Here is a 25,810-nt window from a genome sequence, read left to right as displayed (position 1 = left end):
GCTGTCTCTGACAATTCAACACACTCATACCAGCGATGCGGGACACACTGCCAGAACTAGGGCAACAGAAGCTCACCAATGGCCCATTGACCGACGGCTGACTGTCAGCTTGGTGTGTCATTAGGGCCGCACAATATGCAGCAAAAAAAAAATTATATTGCAATTATTTTTGACAGATGTTGCGATCCCACTATGAGATGCAAGTGGCAATGGTAATTTTTGCATTTCATTTTCACATAAAAAAAAGAAAAAGATAATGAGGATGTAATTTTTGCTGGGGTCTGTACCAAAAGCATGTTCCCTTCCTTTTAGATTATGATTTGTAGTCCAGTATCTCTCTGTAGTACCACAGTGTTTCATTCATTACAGTACAATATGTTGCACAAATTCCATATTGCGATTTTGTTAATATCTTCATTAGTTTGGCTTTCTTTGTTCAAATGTGTTCAAGGGAGTTATTGAGGTTTGGCGAAATACAAATAGATGTGAAGAGAATCGTTCATGATAAACCATTATGATCTATGACAGTGTCAAAGTCTTTCTAACTCATTTGTTGTGTTTGGTTAGTATAACAGCATTATAGCTTAAGTGTGTGTGTGTGTGTGTGTGTGTGTGTGTGTGTGTTTTGGAATTGCACTTGTAACAAAATGTAAAATAAACAACTGCAGCCAAATCAGCATGACGTACTTCAGATGCCTTAATGAAACTGGAGCCATTGTCGGCAGCTGTTGTAGTCACTTTTTGGGTCATATCACATGTTTGCTCTGCATCAGTGGCAATGCTTTCGTGTCCTGGCTTTCTTGCAAATGCTCGTGAGCTGTCATGTTGCTTTTATTTTTGTTGGGAGTTGTTTTTAAATCATAGGTTATATAAAACCTATAAAAAAACGGAATATAAAACCACTTTTACACCCCACTCTTTATAGAACAGTGTGGAGATGTTCCCTCAGTGAGTCCTCAGTTTTGGCTGACTTTGGATACATACTGCATTTTCACCTTCTTCCTTTTAAATGTCAAGCTAAGCCAGAAATGGATTATCCCAGAGTGTGTGTGCATGATTAACATACTAGGCCTCATTTTTTCAGTGTTTGAGTGACAGGCTTAAGGTACAGAGCAGTGTTTTTGTGTGTGTGTGTAATTGCTCGGGTGAGCTAAGGGTTAACTGTACACCAGTACTTTGTGTGTGTGTGTGTGTGTGTGTGTGTGTGTGTGTGAGTGACAGGGGAGGTTAACGGTACCAGCTGTCATCTCTCGCTATTGCTAACTAGCTGCTAATCTCTCTCTCAGTCCTACAATGAAGACATTGACTCCCACAGACCAACCGCCACCCCATCTGCCACAATAGTCAATTAAACCTGAGGGAAGAGGGTGAGAGAGACTGAAACTTGAGAGGGGAAAGAGGAAGAGAAGGGAAATGAAATTAGAATTGGGGATTGTATGACGAGTGAAATAATTTCCTTGGCAGTATATCTATGTGTGTGTGTGTGTGTGTGTGTGTGTGTGTGTGTGTGTGTGTGTGTGTGTGTGTGTGTGGGCGTGCGTGTGTGTGTGTGTGTGCATGCGCTAGTGTGCACATCTCCTTGCATGCTTTTGTGCCTACATGTCACTTAGGAATATGCCCTGTACTGTCCATCTGCCACTGCATGTTATGGCTCCCAGAGGATGTGCTGTAGGTTGTGACATTATTTGAGCTTTCTGCTTGTTAGTCACAGAGATTTAGACATATGACATCACTGGGATTGTGTGTCTGTGCTCAGAGAGAAGAACTGATCACATGCCTTGAACCTATAATGTCAAATTGTTCTTAAAGGTGCATATTATTTTCTAAAGCATTTTCCCCCCTAAAATGGCATGTTCAAAGATTATATTAGAATTGCATATGGCGTGATGCTTCCTAAGTCAGCTCATATTAAAGACACACTTGACATATACTGTAATTTGTTAATGATACAGTTTAATCTTAAAAAAGCTAATTTGTGTATGAAGGTTCTGTTGCAGTTACAAGAACAGAAAACAGGGATTTTTTTTATGGCTGCACCATGCAGCCAAACAAATCTTAAGACACTTATGAAACAAAGAACAGCTCACCATTATTGTCCTTTGGTAAATATATAAATAAATAGGCACGCATCCTGCAAGTTGCCGTGCCTGAGGCCTCTGGAGCCCAGATGTCTGCTCGGCCAGGGAGTTTCCCCTTGACTTAATGAGTAGATATTTGACTTCCTGCACTGGAGATTTATTTTGGTGTAATTTAGGTGAGGTAGGGGGCATTCTCGGGTAATAATAATCTGCTTTATCCAAATTATTCTTGCTGACTGAAGGAGGTTTAATTTGTTGTATTCAGTCATTCAAATATATATGGCAAAAATAACAAAACCTGAGAGGGGCTTGGCTTTGTGTCCTTGCAGATCTGTCAAAGCCATACAATTACTCCCATTCTCTGAATTATTTTCTCTATTAAAATTGACAAAAAACGGCTGCTCTGCAGTCTATGAAGCTTATTTGAGAATGCTGTTCATTCAGTTCTATGGTAATTAATGAGACTGGTTTGTAATGGTTAAAAAAAAACAACAGACGAAGGGTATTCTGTGCTGACAATAAACCTTATTGAGTTTGTCAGGACAATTCCACCACAGTCTTGTCATTTGCATCCTGGAGTGAAAGAGATTAGAGAGCCCCTGGCCTAACGGTCAGTTAGAGAAAGGCTCATTTGGGCTACAATAGAGCACACTGTTTATATAGCAAATAGACAGCAACCCTAGACCTGAATGAATGGATCTAGATCTGTCAGTCACTACGTTTACATGCCCACTACAAGACCAGGTTATTGGCAGAAATCAAGTTTAGGCAAGGAATTTGTTAGTTAGTTCATTTGCATTCACTGCTGCAAGCTGATTACTATACAGCACACCTTCACATGCAGCTGATGGGAAACCACATTTCTTTCCTACTGACTCCTACGTTTTAGAAGCAATGCTGACAGATAAGATCATTAATGATGTAAGATACTGCAGCCTAAGGAGTTAAATAAATCTCCAGTTTATGCAGTAGACTGACAGCACAGTGAGAGAACAGGCTCTATAATAAGTTGCACAGATTTTCCTTATAGTATGCAATGTGTCTGAAATTTACAGTCTACTGTTCAGCTATGTTAGTGTTTTTTAATTAACCAGGATGCGCACTGCATCATGCTTTCTTACATTCTGCCACACTGCTGTCACAGAAACTCCGGCCAAGAATATATACATGGCCAAAAAACAAGTCCTGTTCAACAGAGAGCTATATCACTGTGATGACTGTAATGAGACCAGGTTTGTTCCTTGCATACATTTAAGAAATCAAGTTACTGCAGAAAGCTGGCAGTAACCTCAATACGTAAGTGCATGTAAACACAGTCAGACATTCTCCCTTCATTCAGCAGGGCTCTGATTACATGCACAAGTAGCCATCTGACAGTAATGTGATGCTAATATGATACACTGGACAAATATGACACCCAAGTGAAATTATTAAAGGTTGAAAGCAGATGACACAAAAATTAGATGCATTCTTTCTTCAGGTTTTTCACTAAGAGTTGTTTTTATTTGTGAAAAAATAGCTTCTGAACTCATTTTTAAAAATGTCCAAAGATAGTATGAAGTGTCTTTATATTGCAGGGAGTTGACACTTAAATACAATGTGGTTCGCCCACTGATATTTCTCTTCAGTGATGCGGTGTGGGCTTCTTAAAATCACCTTCCAAGATAATATATTAGCATCACATAACATTTATTTTCTCATATTTGGTTATGGTATTATCCAGGCACGTTACTGCAGTCATGTGGCCCGTTGTGGGCCCCCAGTCAGAGTTGAAAAAAAACTACAATACAATGGCATATGATGAACTGACAGGCAGGCAATTGCATACTTAATCACTGTGAAAAGACTCTTAAGAGCTTTTCTTATCCCACAAGACCACCCTTGTTTTATGACTCCACCCACTCCAGAAAGGAGGGCTGATAGAAGCACATTTTTTAATTTACTATTAGAAATATATTTGCCAACAACAACTTCAAAACTGAAAATAACAGGAGGGAGGAGGTGACAGAGGACAAAATGGGCCAGTTGAACAGAAGCAGAATGTTAAAGACTAAGTACAGGGTGGTACTGACAGAGTGACAGGTTGTTTTAAGTCTTTAGACCCTACTGTCTCCGGTGTTTGTGTTTCTCTCAGTATGAGGTCCTGTCCCTCAAAATAAGACTGCCCTGTTCAAGTAGGGCCACCCTGGGGCCACCAGGTCCCCACAACAAAAAGAGTTTGTGTGTGCCAAATCTGCAGAGTTCGAGGCTTGTTGTGTTAAAGCATGGTCTGCTGTTTTTTTCTTTGTGTGTGTCTGAATACGAAAGAGAGAATGAGGTTTTATAGATGTGTGTTTTTGTGAGTGTGTGATGGCTCGGTTGTGTTTGTGCTGTGGTTTATATGTATGTGTTTTTATGTGTGCTTGGTGCATCTGAAGAGGCTGATTACCCCATTCACTCTGACGGAGACAGACAGGTCCTCATTCAGTTTAAAAGTTCCCATTTGTTTCAGTTGAACTCTTGATTATCCTGCTTGTTCCGACAGAGTCTATTGAAGCTGCCAGCCCAAATGAAGCAATCATTTATTTATGTGCAGAACAAAGGCACTGCCTGGTGCTGTTTTTTGGCAGAATGTTCCCATCAGCATAGCTGCCACTGCTGCTTATCCAGTCTCACAATGCCAAGTAAAGAGAGATTTGAAGAACAATTGGAGAGATTTTACATTGCTCAAATGCTGCTCTGTAGCCCACTGAAAATGTAATACCACAGATTTGTATATAAAATTCTCCATGGCATGGCACCCCCTCCACTCAATGAATTCATTAAACAAAATCAGAACTCATCTATCAGATCTACCTCCAGGGTAGAATACCACACTGTTCAACCAACAGTCCACAACAAAAAAGCATATTTGAATTATAATTACATTAAATGGCTAAAAAGCAGCAGATGCTGATGTTTGAGAAGCTGACACCAGCGAATATTTGACCTTTTTGGTTTATTTTATAGATAGTTATCGTGTTGAATGTGGACACAAAAGATGCATGACATGCAACAAATGTTGCCGTCCGGAATTATGGTTTTAATTATTGGTAATGTATTTAATGTAAATTGCTTTTTCTAATCATATAAACCAATCATTTCAGCACTTAAGTGTAGCAGAGTTTTTTTAAGTGCTTTGGTTTACATAAGCCGTCCATTCATGCACCTATTCAACTCTTGTAATTCTCTTTCATCCAACCTCCACCCCCATCCATCAGTGATGTATTGATGACAGTAAAGGGCCGTCTATCTCCCTGTCATTTATTATATACATCTAGTCCATCTGCTTTTCATTACTTGTAGTTCTTCCAGATGTTTGTGTCATGTCGTATGATATGGACTTTGTTTTTACTTGAAGTGGAGCCCTGCAGCGTTCGGCTCTAATAAAACACATAAATATAGGTTATCCATGTCTTATGGTCTTAATCTGAACCCATGACCCAGCCTGGGAACTGTGTCTGTGTGTGTGTGTGTACGTCTGGTGAGAGATGTTTAACCCTTACTGTTAAGCCCAACTTAACACTAACATACACACAAACACAAACCATTGATCCCCTTCTCACGCAAAGCTACTCAACACAATGCAGCTCTAACATTTTTCAGCACACTGCAGGTCAGGACCAGCGTCAGCATTAAGAGCTCGAGTGCTACTAATTGTGCACTTATCGAGATGCATGCAACGCTCAACTCTCCCAAAATAGCTCGCATATAAATGCATATAGTCACATGGGTTTTCAAACAGTGCCACTGAGAATCATCTGACTGCACTGCAGACATGTCGAGTTTTTATTATAGAATATAATGTTACTTGAAATGCTCTCTCTGACAACAGCTGTCATCCTGTACGGTCTGCAACTTATTCTGTTCTGCTTTATGTGCACATTTTGAGAAATTATTAACGTAGTTTGATGCTTGGAAGAATATGTTCACTGGTTATTGTTCAGTGAGTTGCTCTACTGCATGTGATGCTCTTCTGCTGCTTGTATACATCCATTTTCTATCTAGTTTTCCCAACACTAGTCCAACCTCAGCATCCCACTCACTCTGTGACTCACCCAATCAACAAGTCATTCTCCTGTCCCTCTCCAACCTCCAGAATCTATTGCATATTGAACCTTGAATCTACATTACACTCAGACTCTCTTGTGAAGTGATGCTTTGTAATCTTTGTAATCAACATGACCATACATATATATATTACCATTCTTGTTGTGATTTTTGCAATTATTGATTTCATTAACAGAGAAAAGAAAACAGACACTCCTCCTGAGTGATGGTTTGATATTATAGACACAGGAGATACACTATACACTGAACAGACATTATGTTCATGGGGGAGATGGCCAAAGATGGTCAAAATGCACAATTACAAAGCTGTTTTGATTTGGGACGCTAATAACTTAGATATATGGTTTAATTGCAACCTGAGGAAGAATGTTTACCAGGAAACTTCATCATATAAACACATTTGTACAAGGTGTTTTGAGAATTAAACATGAACCATTTTTAAAGGATGTTTTGATTTATTATTATATTTAATAGTATCAAATGTATTGTTTTCTCATTTTGCAAAATAGTAATTCTTGATTTTTTACATGCTGGAAATAGCAGGTTTTTGTCTGGCTATAACAGAGCATATATATAAGTGGTAAGCAGATGGATATGCAAAGGCGCCTTGGATGGTGTGAGGACGTGTGTGGGTGCTGTCTGATTCAGCTCCATTGTCACACTCTTGGCTCTCCGTATACATCTCTATCATTTCATTCGACCCTCTCGCCTACGCCTTTCAGTTTCTTTACTCTCATTTTCTCACTTCCTATGTGTCGCTCATTGTGCGAGCTTGTGTGCTATACTTTTTGGATGGTTTCACCCATTAAAGCGGCCCTACCACAATGTGTTTGTGGTGTGCTGGTGTGTCTTTGCACTTACACACGCATGTGTGTTGCCCTGTTATCCTCAATGAGACATGGTTCTGTGAGAGCCACCACATCACCTGTTGCCATGGTAGTTAAATAGGCAGAGAAGGAAGGGGAGGAATGGAGGGAGACAGACAGGCAGGGCAGGAGAGGGAAATTGGATGATGAGTGCATGTTCTGGACTAAACCAAGGAGAGGAGGAGGAGGAGGAGGGCAAAGACCTGTAATAAAAAGGGAAGAGAGAAATAAGAAATTCATACTTGTAGCTAAGTCATAGTTTAAAAAAAAAATTCTCTGAAGTGCTATTTGTCTTGGACGTTAGGAAGAGTAATGGAAAGTATGCAAAATGTGTGATATTTGCAGTTAAAGCTGTGTAATCATGGACAGACATGGTGTAGTTCAAGAATATAATGTCGCTCCACCCACAACAATGAAAAGACAGGCTTCCATTGTTGTTAATATGAGGCGTGAAGTGGAGACATACAGCAGCCTTGAAAAGTCAACCCACAATTTTTGCTTTGTTCATTGTTCTCTGACAAAAGCAGAGATGATTTAATTGGAGAATGATATTATTTCAAGTAATGTCAAACTGTATTGAAGATTATTCTGTTTTCTTCTGAACTTGGATTATAACATCAACCTCGTCTATACCAGCACAACTCTTGAGACTATCTTTCTCCTTAACTGTCCTAGCCTGAGCCTCGGACTGCTTTGCCATTTTGTTAGTCTTTATTCATGCTCCCTGACATTGTGTCCAAGTAGATTACTTGATGGTAAAGGGAGGGTGTCTTATTTTGCCCTCGCCAGTCAGCAAGTGACATTAACATACTGTCAAGGTCATTTTCAGTCAACACAAAAGCTGTGGCAGTGGCTGCTTTTAGGAGTGGTTAATGTGACATTTTCCACATGGAACCGAGCTAAAACTATCCACCTAAATCAGCGGATACATGGGAGGCAAAAAATGTCTCTCACATTCATAGAGTCATATCTACAAAGATGAAATTTAGTTGTTCACAAGGTTGAACAGTGGACCGTATTGTCATTTAAATATTTGTTGATTTGGATGTTAAATATCTCACCAGGCCTGAGTATTTCTGAGTGAGTAATTCCAGACTAAAATCTTGAGATCGAGTCAGACTAGAAACACAGTAAATCATGGTTGTTTGTAATTTTTTAGAAAGAAAAAAAGGCAAAGAAGCTCCCCACAAAAAATTACAATAATGTCAAACAGGGAGAAACGAGGTTCAAATTGATGGGACTGGTACTAAGATTTCATAGCAGAGAAACAGTAAATGAGAAAATTTAGGAGAATGATGAGTTAAAATAGAAGTTTGGCGACAGAAAAGAAACCAAGGCAGAAAAGGTCCACTGGGTTTAAGACATGAAGAAGCAAACAGAGCATGTTGATGGTGTTGCTAAGTAGTTTTTGTCAAACATGAAATGACAGGATAGAAAAAAGTAGTGGAAGTCAGTGAATGCTGATTTTGGAAGAGAAAGTGGAGGAGGTGGACAAGTGCATGTCAGTGTAATTGCCAGGAGTAAATGGGAGGCAAGGAAAATAAGAGATGAATACGGGAGAAAGAAGATAGGAGGAGAGGAGGAGGGGAAGTGAACGTGAAGGGGAATGCCATTAACGGCTTTGTCCGGTCCTCCCGAGCGAACGATGGATGGACACGGATAAACGAACAAATGAATGAAAGCGGGAGAGAGTGTGAGAGAAGGGTGCCCCTTTCTTGACTGTCTTTTCAGAGATTAGGGAGGAGAGCATCGCGGTCTGTGCAGTTCATCTATTCATGGCCAACGCCTGTCTCTCTCACGAGCCTGTGAGAGGAGTGAAGAGGCAGGCACATAGCCAGAGAAAGTGTGTGTATGTGTGTGTGAGTTGTGGTGTGAGTTTCTCTATTAACACGTTTATCATGCGAGCCTTACTGAGTGAGAAAGTAGAAATGTGTGTTGAGATTAGAGGAGGCAAAGGCAGCAGCAAGACAACAATGCTACTCTCAGAGAGTAATATAGAAAATCGGAGGTAAGCTGGTGAAAGGAGAGGGAGATGGAGGGATCATGAAATTGCGATGTGATTGTGAGCTGAAACGATGCACTTCTCTTATGCTGTGGAGAGGGAGAGAGTGAGCATGTAATTGGCTCTAATATATGGATGCAATGAAGGAGGATGCAGTTAATAGTTTGAGTGCTGGGAGGAAAAATAGAGGAATCGAGTTGCAGCAGACAGGCGGACTCAAATGGGAAAATGAGTTTCTGTAGAAAGACTGAGAGAAATGGAGGATTTAGTTGCAATAGCTAGTGGAGAGGGAATGTTGGAAGGATGTTATATTGTTGCCTGGCTAATGGATGTAGAGCTGATGTGGTCTGACAGCATCTGTGCTGCAGGGCCCGACCGACTGATTTGAGAGTGAGTTACAGTGCGAGACATAGATGGCACGAAAAAGATATAGAGAGTGTGTTAGGGCGATGTGTCCAGATGGACTTTGGCAAGGTTTAGTAGCAAAAAGCCTGATATTTCTTGTCTAAATTCCTCCTCATCTGTTTGAAAGAGGTGCAAGAAATGGTGCAGTGCATCTATAAGTGCATTAAAAGATCAACACTTTAGTCCTATTAAAGTGCAGGTTCAAGGGATTGAGGTTGCTGATTTGTTATGTGATAGACAAGAGTCAGTGCACATAAATGTTTCAAAAACATTTATAAGCAAAACATGCACGCCAATGATTTCTTAGCAGACTAAAAATATTCCTGAATTTTAAAAACACTTTGCTTTTAGAATAGTTTTCACTCGATTAATAGCAGTTTAGATTATCAGATTTGCAATTTGAGTGGTTTTCTGCATCGTAATTTAGCACTCAAAAGAGCACTTATTAATCATTAACACAATATAAAGTCAATGAAAAGCACTGATAAGACACGGCAAAAGACAGCGTCACTTAATGTGGAAATCCAGGACCAGATAAGAGACTGCACATTTGATATTTTTACTATGTTGAATCCCAGAACTGAGTTGGGATTCTTTTTTAAAGGCAATGCTGCCAGTTCAGAAGCTGTTTCTTTAGAGGCTCAGACCCAGCAGCCTGTCACCTTGATCTGACCACAACACAAAGCTGGTGACAGTTTCAGGATGGGTGTATGTGTGTGTCCGTCTCAGGTTCTCACACTCTAAACACTCCTTCCAATCCATTTGACTCCCTAATCCACAAGGAAACCACCACTCTTTTCTCCATGCCACTCCAGTTTTTCTCCTTTTTTCCTCCAGCCCTCCCTCTCTCCTCCTCCTCCTCCTCCTCCACTTCATACACTTGGAAATGCGTGTAAGTTTCTGCAGAGTTGGCTAACTGGATTTTCTACAACTTTTCTAAGCACAAAACCACACACACACACACACACACACACACACACACACACACACACACACACACAGGCTTAACTTCTCCTTGATTAAACAAAGTACTTAAATATACTACACATTCCCAAAACCGATGTAATTTTTCCTGTTTTGAATCTGAGATCAGTGCAATGCCACCCTCTTCTTGCCTCAAAAGGAGAGTGGGGAGAAAGAGGGAGGAAGGACAGAGAGTAAAATGGAAAGAAGGGGGGAGTGGAGCAATAAAAAACTTTTAGTCTGCTTGGGTGTTTTCACCATCATCAGTGTGTTTTGTGGTTTGATCAGCTTTGATTAAACTTTTTATTGAAGTCTTAAGTTGCAAACCACGTAAAGAGACACTTGAAAATGGAACAAAATAATGAATCATCTTATCTCACCACTCATCATCATCAGTGTATAATTTTGAAATGATTTATTATTGTGTAATAAGTAAGGAGAAAATTAGGGTTGTGAATCTAATTCTTTCCCCGAGGGGATTGTCAATAGGAAACAGAAGCCATAGAACAGGGATCACGTGTCAGTAACCTCCAGAATTTCAGCTTAGTATTTCTCGTGCTAACAGGCTAGCTGATGACTGTAGTTTAAGTAATGTGCAACAGGACTCTGTTGTATTGTCACCATATATAGGTTTTAATCCCCAACACACCCACTTAACAGGACACTATTCAACCAGATGCAAAAGTATACACATGTTAACACCCCCTTTACTTTTGATGTTCTATGTACTGCTTTCTTCTTGCTAGCAACTTTACATCAGTTGTTGGTATCTGCCTGTTGTTTGCAAAAAGCATAGCTTGCTTACGTGACTGTTAATCATATGACTTACTTTCTGTTTTGTTTTGGGGGGTTTTCCGTTTTCTTTGTTGGTGTTTTGTTTTTTTTTAAAGTTTTTTTTTTCCTCCTATTTCTTTCTCCTTCCCTCCCCCTGGGTTTCTTTGGAGCGAGGGAGTAAAGAGAAAGAAACTTAATCCCTCTATTGAACAAGAGGTGGACCAGTCAGGGGCCTTTTTCTCATTTTCTTCTGTGTCAAAAAACCCTCCCTGCCTCTTATTTCGAGCGCTCACAATGGCCTGTCCAAATCACACACTCACACATACTAATACATCTTTTATTTAATTTTTGAATTTGATTTTCAGCCCTGCATTGTATATTTCTAGCCTACCAGTGTTTTTTTGTATAGCATTATTAGTGTCTGTCTGTGGTTTGGGCAATGTGATATTTTTCTGCATATCTATTTATAGATGTCAAATGGAAATGTGTTTTTGTTGTTGACTGCAGCAGGAGAGACGGCCGGGTATTCTTGTCAATCTCTGGGTGTGCATTATTGTTAAGCAAATTAAAATTTCCAAGTTATTTTAGCTAAAAGTCGTGTTTTTTTCTTCTAATAATTATAAATAATAGGTGCAAATAATGGTAATAATAAATGTTTGATTATGTACACACCATTATAACTCTGGGATGGCATCAGGTTTCCACACAGCAGTTGAATCATCAGCACTCATGCTGCAGTAGAGGCACTTATGAAGAATGAATTTATGAACGTGACAATGTTCCTAAAATGGTTCTCACAAATATATTTGCCAAATGGCTGAGGTCAAGCCACTATTCATACCACTTAAAAGCTATGTGGGGGATATGTCAAGCTGAAGCATTGCATGATGGATGGCTTTTTGGTAACGTGGTTTGCATGATGACCTTTGACAGTAGATTGTAATTTATTTTCTGCATTATGAAGGTTTATTTGAGCTATAAAAAGAAATCACAGTCAGCTTTTTAGTTTTGACTTTTTATCATGCAGTTTTGAGCAGAGTTTTAGTTGAAAAGAGAAGGCGTAGCTCACATTTAGCATGTAAGCATGCAACTGTAATTGTCAGATGCCTGTTTGTATTTTGTTCCCATTTTCGCATTCCATGATCAGTCTGTCTCCACAGTGGATGCTTGTTCACTGCAATGTTTAGTTAGTATTTTTTTAGCTGGACCCTTTTTAATGTTTAGGGATGGTAGGACTGTTCTGTCAGTCAGAAGTCGTGGTCACTCACTCACTCATGGATGGTAGGTGGCTGTGGCTCAGAGGCAGAGCGGGTTGTCCACTAATTGACAATCGGTCAATTAGGGAAGGAAACAATAATCGGTATTGTTTCCTCACCTGGTTGCTCTGCGCTCTGCCACATGTTTTTATGTCTACATCATGACTGTGTTTGTGGGTGGGTGGGTGGGTGGGTGTGTCTGTGGGGGTGTGGGTGGCTGGGGGGTGGATGGGAGGGGCATTTCTTATAACCATTTAAAGCACTTTGTGCTACATTTTTTGTATGAAAAGTGCTTTATAAATAAAGATTGATTGATTGAAAGATTGTTTGAATTGGAAGATCGGGGGTTCGATTCCTGTCCCCTCCAGTCTGCATGACAAAGTATCCTAGGGCAAGATACTGAATCCCAAATTGCTCCTGATGGCTGTTCCATCGGTGTGTGTGTGTGTGTGTGTGTGTGTGTGTGTGTGTGTTTGTTTGTGAATGCTTACTGAGTAGCAGGTGGCACCATGTATGTTAGCCTCAGCCACTAGTGTGTAAATGTGTGTGTGAATGGGTGAATGTGACATGATGTAAAAGCACTTTGAGTGGTTGGAAGGTTAGACAGGCGCTATGAAAGTGTAGTCCATTTACCATTTAAGTGGAGGGCCATGCTTGGGTGCCTGCATATTGGAGGCAACAGAAAATAAAGTTGTTGTCTGTGGTGAAGCACATTTCTCAGCAAATTAATTTGGTCGGTCATTGCAGTGCTTTTTAAATTCATATAATTTAGGCTATACAAGCCAAGTTCAAATGAACTTCACCTATCTCATTAATCAGTCATAGTTAGTGTATTTTTACACAAGATATGATAAAAACAAGTATATAAAAATAAACAGCAGGGATTGTGCAGGTGAGGTAAGAAACCAGAAGGCGCTTATAGTGAACACCTCCCCTCTAGAATTTCTAATCTATTCTAATACGAATGGTATTTCTCTCCTTAATATGACAATATAAGACAAAACAAGTAGTTATGATAATCAGATGCCCAGGTATAGATCTTTGAGGCACTCCACAATATAGTTTGATTTGAGATACAATTATTTTTAGAGACATACTGATCTCTGTTCCTAAGGTAATCACCAGGCCAACTGGTAACTACATTCTGAAAGCCATAATGGTGATGTTTGGATATAAGAATTGTATGATCTACTGTATCAAACGCTTTTGATAGGTTTAAGAAAATGCCAATTGCAAATGTGTTCCTGTCCAATGCCATGGTGATTTTATCCTTAAGTCAAAGGAGAACCATAAATGTTGAAGGATTTTTTTCAAAATCCAGATTGATGTCTATACAGGATGTTGTTAGATGTTTTGAGAGTCATAGACAAGGTTTTCCAAGCCTTTGAAAGAGCAAGGTAGTAAAGAAACTGGCCAGTAATTAGTGAGAAGGCTAGCCTCCTAGGAAAACATTTGTAAAAATGTGAAATGATGTGTAAATGATTTGTATGCCAATATAGATATTTTCTTATGCAACACCCTCAATCATTGACTTGAATTGTTCAATATTTCCTTCACTAAATATTTGATAGCATACTTCAACTTCAGGCATTCTTTGTTTACCACCATTTTCTTAAATGAATTAAAATACAGGAAAATAGTCTGAAATGTCTATATACAAAATCCTTAATTTAAAAACACAATCAGAAGAATTCACTTGTGTTCTGGGCAGTGGGATTGTTGTGTACAGAGTCATTCATTCATGTGTTAGATAGTGTACTATACAGTGGGTGCAGGAGTGGCCTACTGGGCTTGTCGGTCACTCCTTGAGCATTGAGAGGCAGGGTGGTCAATGAGTTTATCATATTGCCGATTGTCCTCTTGCTCTCATGCAGCCTTTATGGCTGGTATGAGGTTTTTACATCTAATGTTATTAAGTGGATTCAGTCTGCTACACATTAAAGGAAGGGCAGAAAGACAGAAGCATCTATTGCAGAGAGCTGATGCACTTCATTTCTTTTTTCTCTTGTGTCCTCCTCTTCCCTTCCTTGCCTCCTTCTCCTACATCTTTCCATCCTTTAGTAGCAGTCTGCAACCTCAGGGCTTTCCTGCTTTCCTTTCCCCTCCCCTCCATCACAACTGGCTACAAAGTGCCAGACAATTCACTGTAGTCGCCCTCTGTGGAAAGCTGATTGCCTGCCCCCTCCTCTCTCGTTGGGTGGCACAGTTAGGCCACTTAATATCAATATTCTCTTTGTGGTGGAAGATGGGGGGCAATTGCCCTGACTGTCAGAATAATTGCACACAGATAGCTGCACACACGCGCTGACTTGTGCATGCACATAAGCCGTGTATACTCACACACTAGCAGCCATGATAACTGGGACATACTTACCCAGAATACAAGAACAGACACACACACACACACACATACACACACACACACACACACACACACACACACACACACACGTGTAACGCTACATGTACGGGAGAAATGGGCAGAATGGGGGCACACAATTTGGTAGCAACACACATACTCACAGCACAGTTAGTATGAGGAGGCATGAAGAAAGGCTACACTCTGCTGGGCAGAGAAACCCATGCAGAAAGCAACTACCACTCAGTTAAGTGTGGCCTCAGGCTTGTACTGGAAGTATGAGTGAGAGAGGTGGACAGACAGGGACAGACAGGCCGTTCTTCAGAGTGATGCCAATATTTTTGTTGAGGGCAACAAAACCTTTTAGATCCTAATTAATGTTGAAAAAGTCTTTGCATCAGGCGCATTATCACAGATTGCAATGATAATGTGTTGTCTCTGAATTGTACTCAGGCTCACACTATGCTGTCAAGTATAGGATGGAGTGTTGCACACATAGATGTAACTGAGGCAATGTCACACATATAACAGACATCAGTACCTGTAATGAAATTGTAGCCGCTCTGACAAATCTGTTGTCACTGACTTATAGTAAATGTAGCATGCACATATATGCACTCAGAAGATCAAAAGAAACAAAACGACAACAACTTTATTTGTGCGAGCTGAGACTACAGAGGGCTCTCAAATTATACAGGTTTTAAAACTAATAAATGGTTGTTAACTGGTTTTCATTACTATTATTAATAAAGAACACAATGCCTAAAGTTTGGGACTCATTGGCTACTGGTGTTGTAACTGAATGTTAGATCCCTACACACCACATTGTTTCAGTTATGAATATGAAACATATTTGATAGTATTGGTTAGCCATGTAGCCAGGCCATAAGTCAGGCCCTCCTCTTTTATTGTCATGTTCAAATAAGAGTCTGATCAGTCCCATGATCAGGCACAGTCCTGTACAGTTACTAAGGCATCCCAATTAAAATTGTTAAGGAGGCAGCACCTCTCCTTAATGCTGGGCGGTATGGCTAAAAATATTATCACCATAAAAAAAGTTCTATCAGTCAATATTGATAATTATCAGGCTTAAAAAGTCAAATCATTGTTTCTTTCAAGTTTAAAGTCTGATTTTTGTTTCTGATTAAAAGTTGAAGAATCCATACAGTGAATTGTGGTTTAAACTGTTATTTATTCTCAGAACGTGACCAACATTTGTCAAATGGCAGAACATTTCTTTGAGTATCCTGAAAAGTGCTATATAAATCCAGTGTATCATCATTAAATCTGATGTAGCTTCAAAACAGTTATAATCAAAATAATGTCAATAAATAAAACAATAAGTGGACAAAGAAATCTTAATTCTGGCCAAACTCTTTCTACAGACTGTTTGAAATATATTGTGTTTTAACTGACAATGTAAACAAAATAAATAGACAAAAATCTCAACTTGGGTCAGTACTTTCTCTACAAGTTTTACTATATTACTATATTAATTTCTGCTGTTTCTCAAACAAAACAATAACAAAAGACGGAGTTTGATTAACATTTTCAGGCAGCGTGGGATCGCTTCTTGACAATGAAAGGGCAGAAATCATGTTAACTGATGACGATATGTTTTAAAGTTTATCATGTAACCTTTAGTCACGTTATGTCACATCATTCTAATTAAATAGCCGCAAACATTAACGTGCTAACTTACTATTAGCATTAAATGAGTCGATTAAACAGCTACTGTAGCTAACGATATGTGGCAAACTCAATCATAGGGTAGCCCAACAATGTTATCCATGATTAAAGCATTAGTAGGCGGTCTCGTCTTCTTTTACTACTGCTACTACTTCTTCTTTTTCTTCTACTTAATGGAGCATGGCAACTGGTGGTTAAGGTGAATTATCGTCCTCCTCTGCAGGCATATGGGTGGTGTATATGGAGGATTTATTGATCATTATTATATCTTCATCGAGAAGATCAAAATTGTATTGAGATAATTATTGTTAATTGTTATTGTTTTATCACCCAGCCCTATTTCTTTTCCACCAGTTCTCCACTGTATATTACAAGTACATAGTGACTGAGATGATGAGAATTAAAGCCACAAATGCACGCAGACTCAAATGCAGGATACTAATGAGCATGTTAACACATTCAATATTTAACAGCCAAACATAATTATGTATTTAGAATGTTGTGGTTCATATGCAGGGCACACTGGATTTCATGAGGTTTAGTCCACAATCCGAGCTCATGTGTTTTACATCCCTGCACAGAGAAGCTTGCGTGTCCACACTCAAGGAAACGCATGGGTTGTAAAATGCGTGAATTATTAAACGAAGCAGAGTGGTGTGTGTATGTGTGTGTGTGTGTGTGTGTGTGTGTGTACCTGCCTACATGTGTCTATGCAATACTCAAAACTATGTCACACAGCTCATGCACTGCTGCACCCATTTACTGGTGGACCTTTTCTCCAATGTGCTGATCTAGAACACATCAATTCAGAACAATCAAAACACACTCACAAGGCCTGGTTCCACACACAGACATACATAAAACATACACACACACGCACACATACACGTTCACTGATGCATGGGTATTTGCACAAATTCACTCGTACAGTCTGCAAACATATTCTGTGGCTTTTGTGGCAAGCAATCAATGTCAGTGTGCTGTTTTGTGTCCCATGTACACATGATTTATATACACAGCCACACAAACACACGTTGCTGATTGTTGTAGTCTCGAGTCATTGCTGTCACAGTTCTGTTCTGATTTCTCTTTTAAAAGCTGCATTGAAAACGCTTTGGTGCAGCCAGATAATATGGACTTTTTAATAGCTGAACAGATGCAGGTCATTTGGCACACATAACCCTAACAGCGCTCAGTGCACACAGTTTTGATGGTTTGTTGATGTATGAGCACATCAATAAGGTAGCGGCAGTAGCTCAGTCCATAGGGACTTGGGTTGGGTACCGAAGGGTCACCTGTTCGAGTCCCTGCCCGGACCAAATATGGAGCATGGACTGGTGGCTGGAGAGGTCCCAGTTCACCTCCTTGGCACTGCTGAGGTGCCCTTGAGCAAGGCACCGAACCCCCCAACCGCTCGGGGTGCCTGACCAAGGCAGCCCCCTCACTCTGACATCTCTCCACTTTGTGCATGTTATAGGTCCTGTTTGTGCATGTGTGTGTCTTTCGGACCTGTGTGTTAATGACAAAAAGAGTGAAAAAATTGAATTTCCCCTCAGGGGGATTAATAAAGTATATAAAATTAAAAGAAAAAAAAAGGTGAATATATTTGGGTGTGCGTATCAAAGCTCAACAATATGGGGATATGATCTAATTGCAATTTGTTTAGACTAATATTGTGATTGCGATGCAGATTTTTTTTAAGTTTCTTATCCATTATTTGCCATACACAAGCAATAAACCATTCTATAGTCCAACCAACACAACATTGGATAGAGTCAACATACCAGTACACTGCTCTTTAAGGAAGGCCATCGCGAAATGAGATGAATTGATGCATAAATTTGTATAAATAACTAATCTTTATTTAGCTATTGAATTGTTTTAGAACTATCATGACTTACTAGATAAAATCAAAAAAGGCAACAAAGCACTGCAGAACAACAGGACAGGTGTGAACAATATATGAAAAACAAATATTAATCTAACTAATCTCCAGTCAGTTACAGTAAGAAATCACACAAAGTGCACACAGACTATGGCTCTACCACTCGCCTCGTAACACCAATAACCATTCCTGCTTTAGCTTCTAGACTGTGATCAGGAATTACACGCACTCTCCGATTGCCAACAGCTCTTGGCGTATCCACCATCACTCTCCCTTTCTCACTTACTCAACTACACACTCACTACAGCAAGCAATGGAATTTGTCAGTATGTGGATTGCACTTAAACCCGACCTTGGCCATTGTCAATCAGTAGTAGTTCAAGCATCAAAGCTTGCAACGCAGTTTACTTCTGCCTCTGCAGTGGCGACAGCTGTGGCTGGAGGCATCATGGTTGGGGGTTGTCCGTCCATCCAAACATCCAATTCTTGTGACACGATATCTCAAGAACGCCTTGTGGGAAGGTCACTGTGACCTCACAAAAAATGTTTTTGGCCTTAACTCACAAAATATACCACAAATGTCTAATGGGGTAAAATTATGAAGTGATGACTTTTATATCCAAAAGGTCAAAGGTCAGCTCCTTGTGACATCATAGTCTTCTGGAGAAATACTATTCTCACCATTAGTCAACATCATATCTCAAGAACAGAAGTGGTTAGACACTGAATTGGTGACACTAATCTTGAGTGTCCACCTTCAAACTGTGCTGATTGTATAGATCTTCTGTGCTGCCTGGTTGAAAATGTTTGTGAAGCATCAACATTTTAGTGTTTTTTTTTTGTTTGTTTTTTTGAAATTGCAGCTTTTGCGCTTTAAAAGTTGCATTCTATTACACTATGATGTTGGTTTGAATGTGATTAATTGTTTAGCTATGGTGCGTATTACACAAAAGCAGAACTTTTTACAGGTGTTTAACATTAAGTTAAGACTTATTAAATTAAAGTCCTTCTAATTAAGTTCAAAGCATTTGCCACCAAACAGTTAAGTGTCTGTCTATTGATACTCATTGTCACTGAAACATAGTTCTCTTTTCAAATGAAGCTCACAAACCAGGCTGTGACTTGAGAGACAGAGAAAGAGCTGAGAGCTACTCAGTTTTAAATCTGTGTACATATTCACGAATCATCTTGGTGCATATTTTAAAATGTCATACTTTGCATTTTCAGTATTCCAAGCTTAATTTAATTTCTACGGAACAGCAGGTTTTTTGGAACAAATTGATGAATTATTCACTTGTCAGCGTGAGCGGAAGTAGCCACCAGCTAAACTTCATCAACAGAAGAGAGGTGTTGCATTACTGCCCACAGTGCTTGAGTGCCCTTTGGCAGTTGAGCCATCGCCTTTCTGTTTTTACACAGAATAACAAATAAATGAGCTCCACATGGAGTATTTGTTCAGGGATATGTCAGCAGTAGTTGTTAAAGGAAACGCTAAGGGTGTTTTTTTCTCTTTTCCATCACTCGCATTTCTCAGTAATTCTGAGAATTTGAATGAGCAGCCTGAAGGTCACAAGCCTGACTCTTTAACCTTTAAGAATATGACTACAAGGACCAGAATCAATAATCTTTAGTTGTGTGGATAGCCCTGCTGTTTGTTCAGTGTATATTGACATATGGCTGTGGCTCAGCCTTCAGAGGTCGGTCTTAGACGTCCCCTACTTCAAAGGGATGTTTGGTAATATGATTGCTGCTATACATATTTCATGAGCCTCTAAATATTGATGGTATACTGAGTAGTATAAGTTGCAGCAGAGGAGATAGAACACATTTGTCCTCCTTCTGGCACTCCCTCCATCCTCTTTGATGGCTATTTCAGGTTACATGTGAGCCTTCTCATATTTGCCACTGATAGCAGTTCACTTTACCCTTCATTCCCACACGCATGATAGATTTAATAACAACTTTGTCAAGCTTGTTCTCGCTGATATTGGGATGTTACATTGGAAAGATTGAGTATGTGGGTGTTTGCAGGAGAGCTTTGGGACCATTGTGTAACTATGATACACTATTTTGTACCTGCCAATGCTTTCATGTCACGTCTTAGAGCTTTGTGGTAGACCAAAACATGAAATAAAAAAAAGTTCATTTTTCCCCTCCCCCTATCTTCTCCGCAGCCTTTTCATCCCATGGTGAACTTAGTGTGCAGTGCCGACCTGAGGATGTTCCTGTGCGCCCTGTATGCTCCGGTGTGCGCTGCATACGGTCAGGTGTCTATGCCGTGTCGATCCCTCTGCCAGCGGGCCAAGGATGAGTGCAACAAACTCATGGAGGTATTTGGAGTAGCCTGGCCAGATGACATGGAGTGTAGCAGGTGTGTATGTGTGCTACATTTTAAATCAGCTCAGTACTTGAAAATATAAACAGTGTCTTCACAAACAGGGTGTTGAAGCGTCTGAGATAATATAGTTGGTAATATTATTTTGGTTTATTTTGAATATATACAGTGTATTTGCACAGGACTGAACCTGCAGTATATGTTCTGCGTATACCGCACTGCTCCTGTGCCCGCTGCTTGTCTTTGAACTCCTGCCAACAGCAACCCCACATCAAGCCAAGCCTAACTCTAAACTTCAGCACCTTGTCACTGTTCTCACTTTCTTTGACTCACCTCTCCTCCCTTATCTCCATACAACAGCCCCCCTTTCTTCCTCTTTATCTTCTTCGCTGTCTCACCTTTTAAAACATTTCAATCTAGCTATGTTGCTGGTATCTGGCCATATCTTATGTGTCTGTTCTATTATCTTTTTTACTTATGTGTCTACACTTGGTTGCCAGTTTATTAGGTACACCTAGTTGAAATGAATGCAGTCTAATACACCCCTGTAATAAATTCTATTGTTATGAAGGTCGTAATATCAACAGAATTTGTTGAAAGGTATCGACTCAGCTTTGAGGTCATTTTGGAGAATGTAGTTTCTGGTGCTGCTGAATTGTATTTTGTTATGTTAGAGGTGTTTGTTTGTTTGTTTGTTTGTTTGTTTTTAAAATATTTTGTCCACCTCATTCATATCAATAAGACTCTCACCAAAATTGATTGCAGATTAAGCTGCATGATCTGACATAATCATTCTTTTCCAGGTTCCCAGATTGTGACGAGCCCTATCCTCGTCCGGAGGACCTGCTAACAGGCTCTGACCCCACTGACCAGTCATCCATGACTGTCCAGAGAGACTACGGTTTCTGGTGCCCCAGGGAGCTCAAGGTCGACCCAGACCTGGGTTACACATTCATGGGCAAGAAGGACTGTTCTGCCCCGTGCCCTTCGATGTTCTTCGACCAGCAGGAGCTGACCTTCATCCGCTACTTCATTGGAGTTGTTTCCACTCTCTGTCTGTCAGCAACGCTCTTCACCTTCCTGACATTTCTCATCGATGTGACCAGGTTTTAATGGCTTAATATTTATGATAACATACATCAACTAATATAGCATGATTGCCTCCTAAACTCAAGAAGGATTGAACAGAATGTTCAGTGATTAGAAATTTGACTTGTAAAATATTGCACACATTTTAATGTAAGCACAAAAAAGTGAAAATTTGCTAGTTGTTTCTTTATCTTGCTCTTTTGTTTGTTTTACCCCATTAGATTTCGATACCCTGAGCGGCCAATAATCTTCTACGCTGTGTGTTATGTCATGGTGTCACTGGTTTTCTTTCTGGGGTTCCTGTTGGAAGACAGGGTAGCGTGCAACGCATACAGCCCGTCCCTGTTCAGAGCTGCAACTATAACACAGGGCTCACATAACAAGGTAAGTTTACTTTATGTAGTAAGATGTACATTTACATCATTAACTTTCTTCATTTTGTTGAGTTTTGGTTTTAAATTTTTAGATACAGAGTATAAAACCAGTTAGCCAGTTATTCTCATGTGATTGATCATACTGAATTTGATGCAGATATTTAAGTAGGAATTTGAACCATTCTTAACATTTGACAGCTTGATTGTAGGTCTTATGAACTCCAGTAAGATGCTTATTAGATGATTAACTTATTCATAAATTCTTTAATTAATGATTTGTTGACTTCTCCTACATGACTGATCAAAAGTTTTGGCTCCAACTCCCTCTCTTTCTCAGGTATGCACCCTGTTCTTCATGGTCCTGTATTTCTTCACCATGGCCGGCAGCATGTGGTGGGTCATACTGACAATCACTTGGTTCCTGGCCGCTGTGCCTAAATGGGGCAGTGAGGCCATCGAGAAGAAAGCCCTCCTCTTCCATGCTGTTGCCTGGGGGTTTCCAGGGGCCCTGACTGTCACCCTGTTGGCCCTGAACAAAATTGAAGGAGATGGGATCAGTGGAGTGTGTTTCATAGGGCTGTATGACATAGATGCCCTGAGGTGGTTTGTTCTGGCACCACTCTGCCTCAACGTGGCGGTAAGTACAGTCAGAAGATAAATGAGTGGGTGGGCAGATGAAAGAGTTGATGAGTAGAATGGATGGATGGATGGGTGAACAGATTAATGGGTGGGTGGATGAAATGAAACAAGAGTAGATTTTTGGCTGGAATATGGAGTGATGGATAGATAAGTAAATGTACTGGTTGAAGATTGACAGTTCTTTGGTCTGTTACTCATTCAGCTCTTTAAAAAAATAATCATTCATTTTAATTATGTGTATCTGTCACTGATAGAGATGGGAATCAAGAACGGGTTCGATCCATCAAAATCTAGAATGGCGCTGAGCGTTTTAATTCCTTCTACCAATGCCGGCATGTGTTTCTGACATACAATGACATCAAACTCTTGCGTCTGTGCTGCTGGAAACTTCCAACAAGACTGAGTCATAGCGGAGACGAGGAAACGGTCCTAAGAGTGGCATCATTTCACAAAGACAGATTAAAACATTGCCGCTTGTAATGTCTGTAAAATGATCATTTCAGGTTAGGGTGGAAACACCAGCAATGTGTTAAAACATCTTTCTATGCAACATGGGCTTAAATTACAGGATTGCTGTGTATCTGACACTCTACACACAAGTTCCACTGCTTCCCAGCTGAGTAGCACATCCCTTACTGAGGGCAAATATCCTGTTATAATAACGTTAGCGCCACACACTAGGCAGGCTTATCAGGTTTTTCTTTGACTAAGAAAACCTACATAAAAACGAAAGCTGTACAAATATTCTCTCATTTCATCCATTTTATATGATGACAGACTGTTGCTACAGCTCGTTCTCAGATTACAGCCACCTCAACTTGACCGTGAGCTCCCCCTTTTTATGCTGGGCTACTTTATTACACACAGAAAATTGATCAGGGATCAATAAAGAACTGGACCAATAAGCAGAATCCATTATGAAATTGGTATCAATAAGATCTTTTGAATTCCCATCCCTTGTCACTGGATCTAACTTCTCATTCGTCCTTCTTTTTTCAGGTGGGTGTCTCTCTCCTATTAGTTGGCATTGTTGCTCTGAACCGGGTGCGCATGGAGATCCCTCTGGAGAAGGAGAACCAGACAAAACTAGTCAAGTTCATGATCCGTATGGGAGTGTTCTCAGTGCTCTACCTGGTCCCCTTGTTGACTGTGATTGGATGCTACTTCTACGAACACACCTACAGAAAGATTTGGGAGACAACATGGATGGAGAAGAACTGCAAGCACTATCACATCCCCTGCCCGTACAAGGTAAGGAAAGAGAGAAGGGAGAAAATGCGTTTGTGTGAGAGTGTCTAATGTTGCTATGCTTGCAAGATAAAGTGTATGTCTTCAGTTAATAGGGATGTGACTAATATTTTAAGTTTTTGTGAGGGGAGGATAGCTGGGTATAGGTATAAGGTAAGACTAGAGGATCAGAAATGACACCACCAGATTCTCTGCCTGTTAAAACAGTACACATAAATAACTTAATAAGTCGTGATCAGTTGCACTGTAACTGTATACTTAGATCATCTTGTAAATTCCCCAGATATCACAGAATATATCTCCCTGTTGAGTAGCTCATCAAAACTATTCTATTACCTTCTGTCAGAAACAGATGGCTTCTTAGGATCTGCCTGTCATCTCAGCTGGACATTGAAAACAAATACACCAACACACTCTTGACACGACATCCAGCTGTATTCCTGTCACAGCTCTTGCTGCAGCACGCAGACTCCCCCTGATCTCTCCGTGTATCTCACTTACTCACACAAACAGTGTGTGTTGTCACACTGCCAAAGTTGGCTGGAGTGAAGTACTCAGTTACCCGCTGTGGAGGATTCAGTGTTTTCTAGCCTCATTAATTCACTTGGATACCTTGTGTGTTTATCAGAGAGGAAAGATGACGGTTTATTAGTGTGTGAGAGTGGTAAACAGTAAGTGTCAATAAGGGCACGAGATTCTTCTCCAGACGCCATGGACGTGCACACATACTGAAGAATGGACCAATGGCCAGTTTGGCCATCAGTTATGATAACAATGTACTCACTAAAGTAATTGTTGAGCTCTGGAGACATGACATAATTGCTACAACAAAGTCAGTTGGGCAAAAAACATGAGCAGTCAGACAGTCAGACAAGGTGTAAACGTCAACAGTTCAGCCAGATTTTTTAAACCATTTTTTTAATCTATCAAAAAATCTTTTTAATCTAGAAAAAGCAAAGATTGACCCTTCTGTCTCACCACTATGTGACAGGTGTCCAGTATCAAAGGGCACATTTGGTGTTTCACAAAGTCAAGGATCCTTGGTAGGACGAGTCTTTCCAAGGAAGGATCCTACAGAGGCAAGGCAAGAGTCCTTCCTAGCATTCAGTGTCCCCAGGTGTGCATCATTAACCCTCAGCGGACTAAGGGGATTTCAGGATACTGTAATAATTCTGGCAAATCTAAGCATTATTTTCAAAGTCACGTGACTTTTAGGGAGAATATGTTTCTGGATTATACTTAAAAAAAAACAAACAGGTAGGCTAAATGAAACTTTTGTGGCACTTAGTGCTCTATTACTGCTTTAAAAACTTTTATGTTTTATCTTAATTGTATTGTAAATTACGGTATTTTAAAAATCTGGTGCAGGTTTCATTGAAGAGGCCCTGCCTTCACTTCCAGCAAATCGTGCACAAAGGATTGTGGGTACTTTATACCTGCTGAGGATATACACATGCATCATTTAAAATTGTCAGAGTGAAGGACTCTTGCCTGGGTAGAATGTGAAGGATCCTTGACATTGGAACAGTCCTAAGGCGGGATTTGATGACGTAGCATCCCTAATATTCAGCCATTTCAGGATCCTTCCTTGACTTTGAGAAACACCCAATATCTCACCCTTTCTGACTCTGCCCTTTACTTACTTGATTTTGACCCAAAATATTCATCTGGTACACAAAGGCCTATGAAATGACCATCCAATTGAAAGCTGGACTCGCTATCTTCAGCTGCTCACAGTCCACTCTCTGCTTTCCTACAG

General features: G+C 40.1%; 1 protein-coding gene across 2 annotated transcripts in view; it reads left to right on the top strand.

Moving 5' to 3' along the window:
* The window catches only part of LOC125899043 (frizzled-3-like), a 41,500-nt gene that overhangs the window by 5,372 nt on the left and 10,318 nt on the right, over positions 1 to 25,810 (top strand). For both annotated transcript variants that reach the window (XM_049593199.1, XM_049593207.1), the window contains exons 3-7: positions 20,541 to 20,737; positions 21,505 to 21,807; positions 22,012 to 22,174; positions 22,502 to 22,801; positions 23,803 to 24,054. In XM_049593199.1, coding sequence (XP_049449156.1) covers positions 20,541 to 20,737; positions 21,505 to 21,807; positions 22,012 to 22,174; positions 22,502 to 22,801; positions 23,803 to 24,054 — 1,215 coding nt within the window. The remainder of the gene's footprint in view (positions 1 to 20,540; positions 20,738 to 21,504; positions 21,808 to 22,011; positions 22,175 to 22,501; positions 22,802 to 23,802; positions 24,055 to 25,810) is intronic.

Source organism: Epinephelus fuscoguttatus, linkage group LG2 (assembly GCF_011397635.1).
Source record: "Epinephelus fuscoguttatus linkage group LG2, E.fuscoguttatus.final_Chr_v1".
In the NCBI taxonomy this organism is placed as follows: Eukaryota; Metazoa; Chordata; class Actinopteri; order Perciformes; family Serranidae; genus Epinephelus; species Epinephelus fuscoguttatus.
Note: the sequence above shows the minus strand (reverse complement) of the source record. Positions and strands in the feature narration are given on the sequence as shown.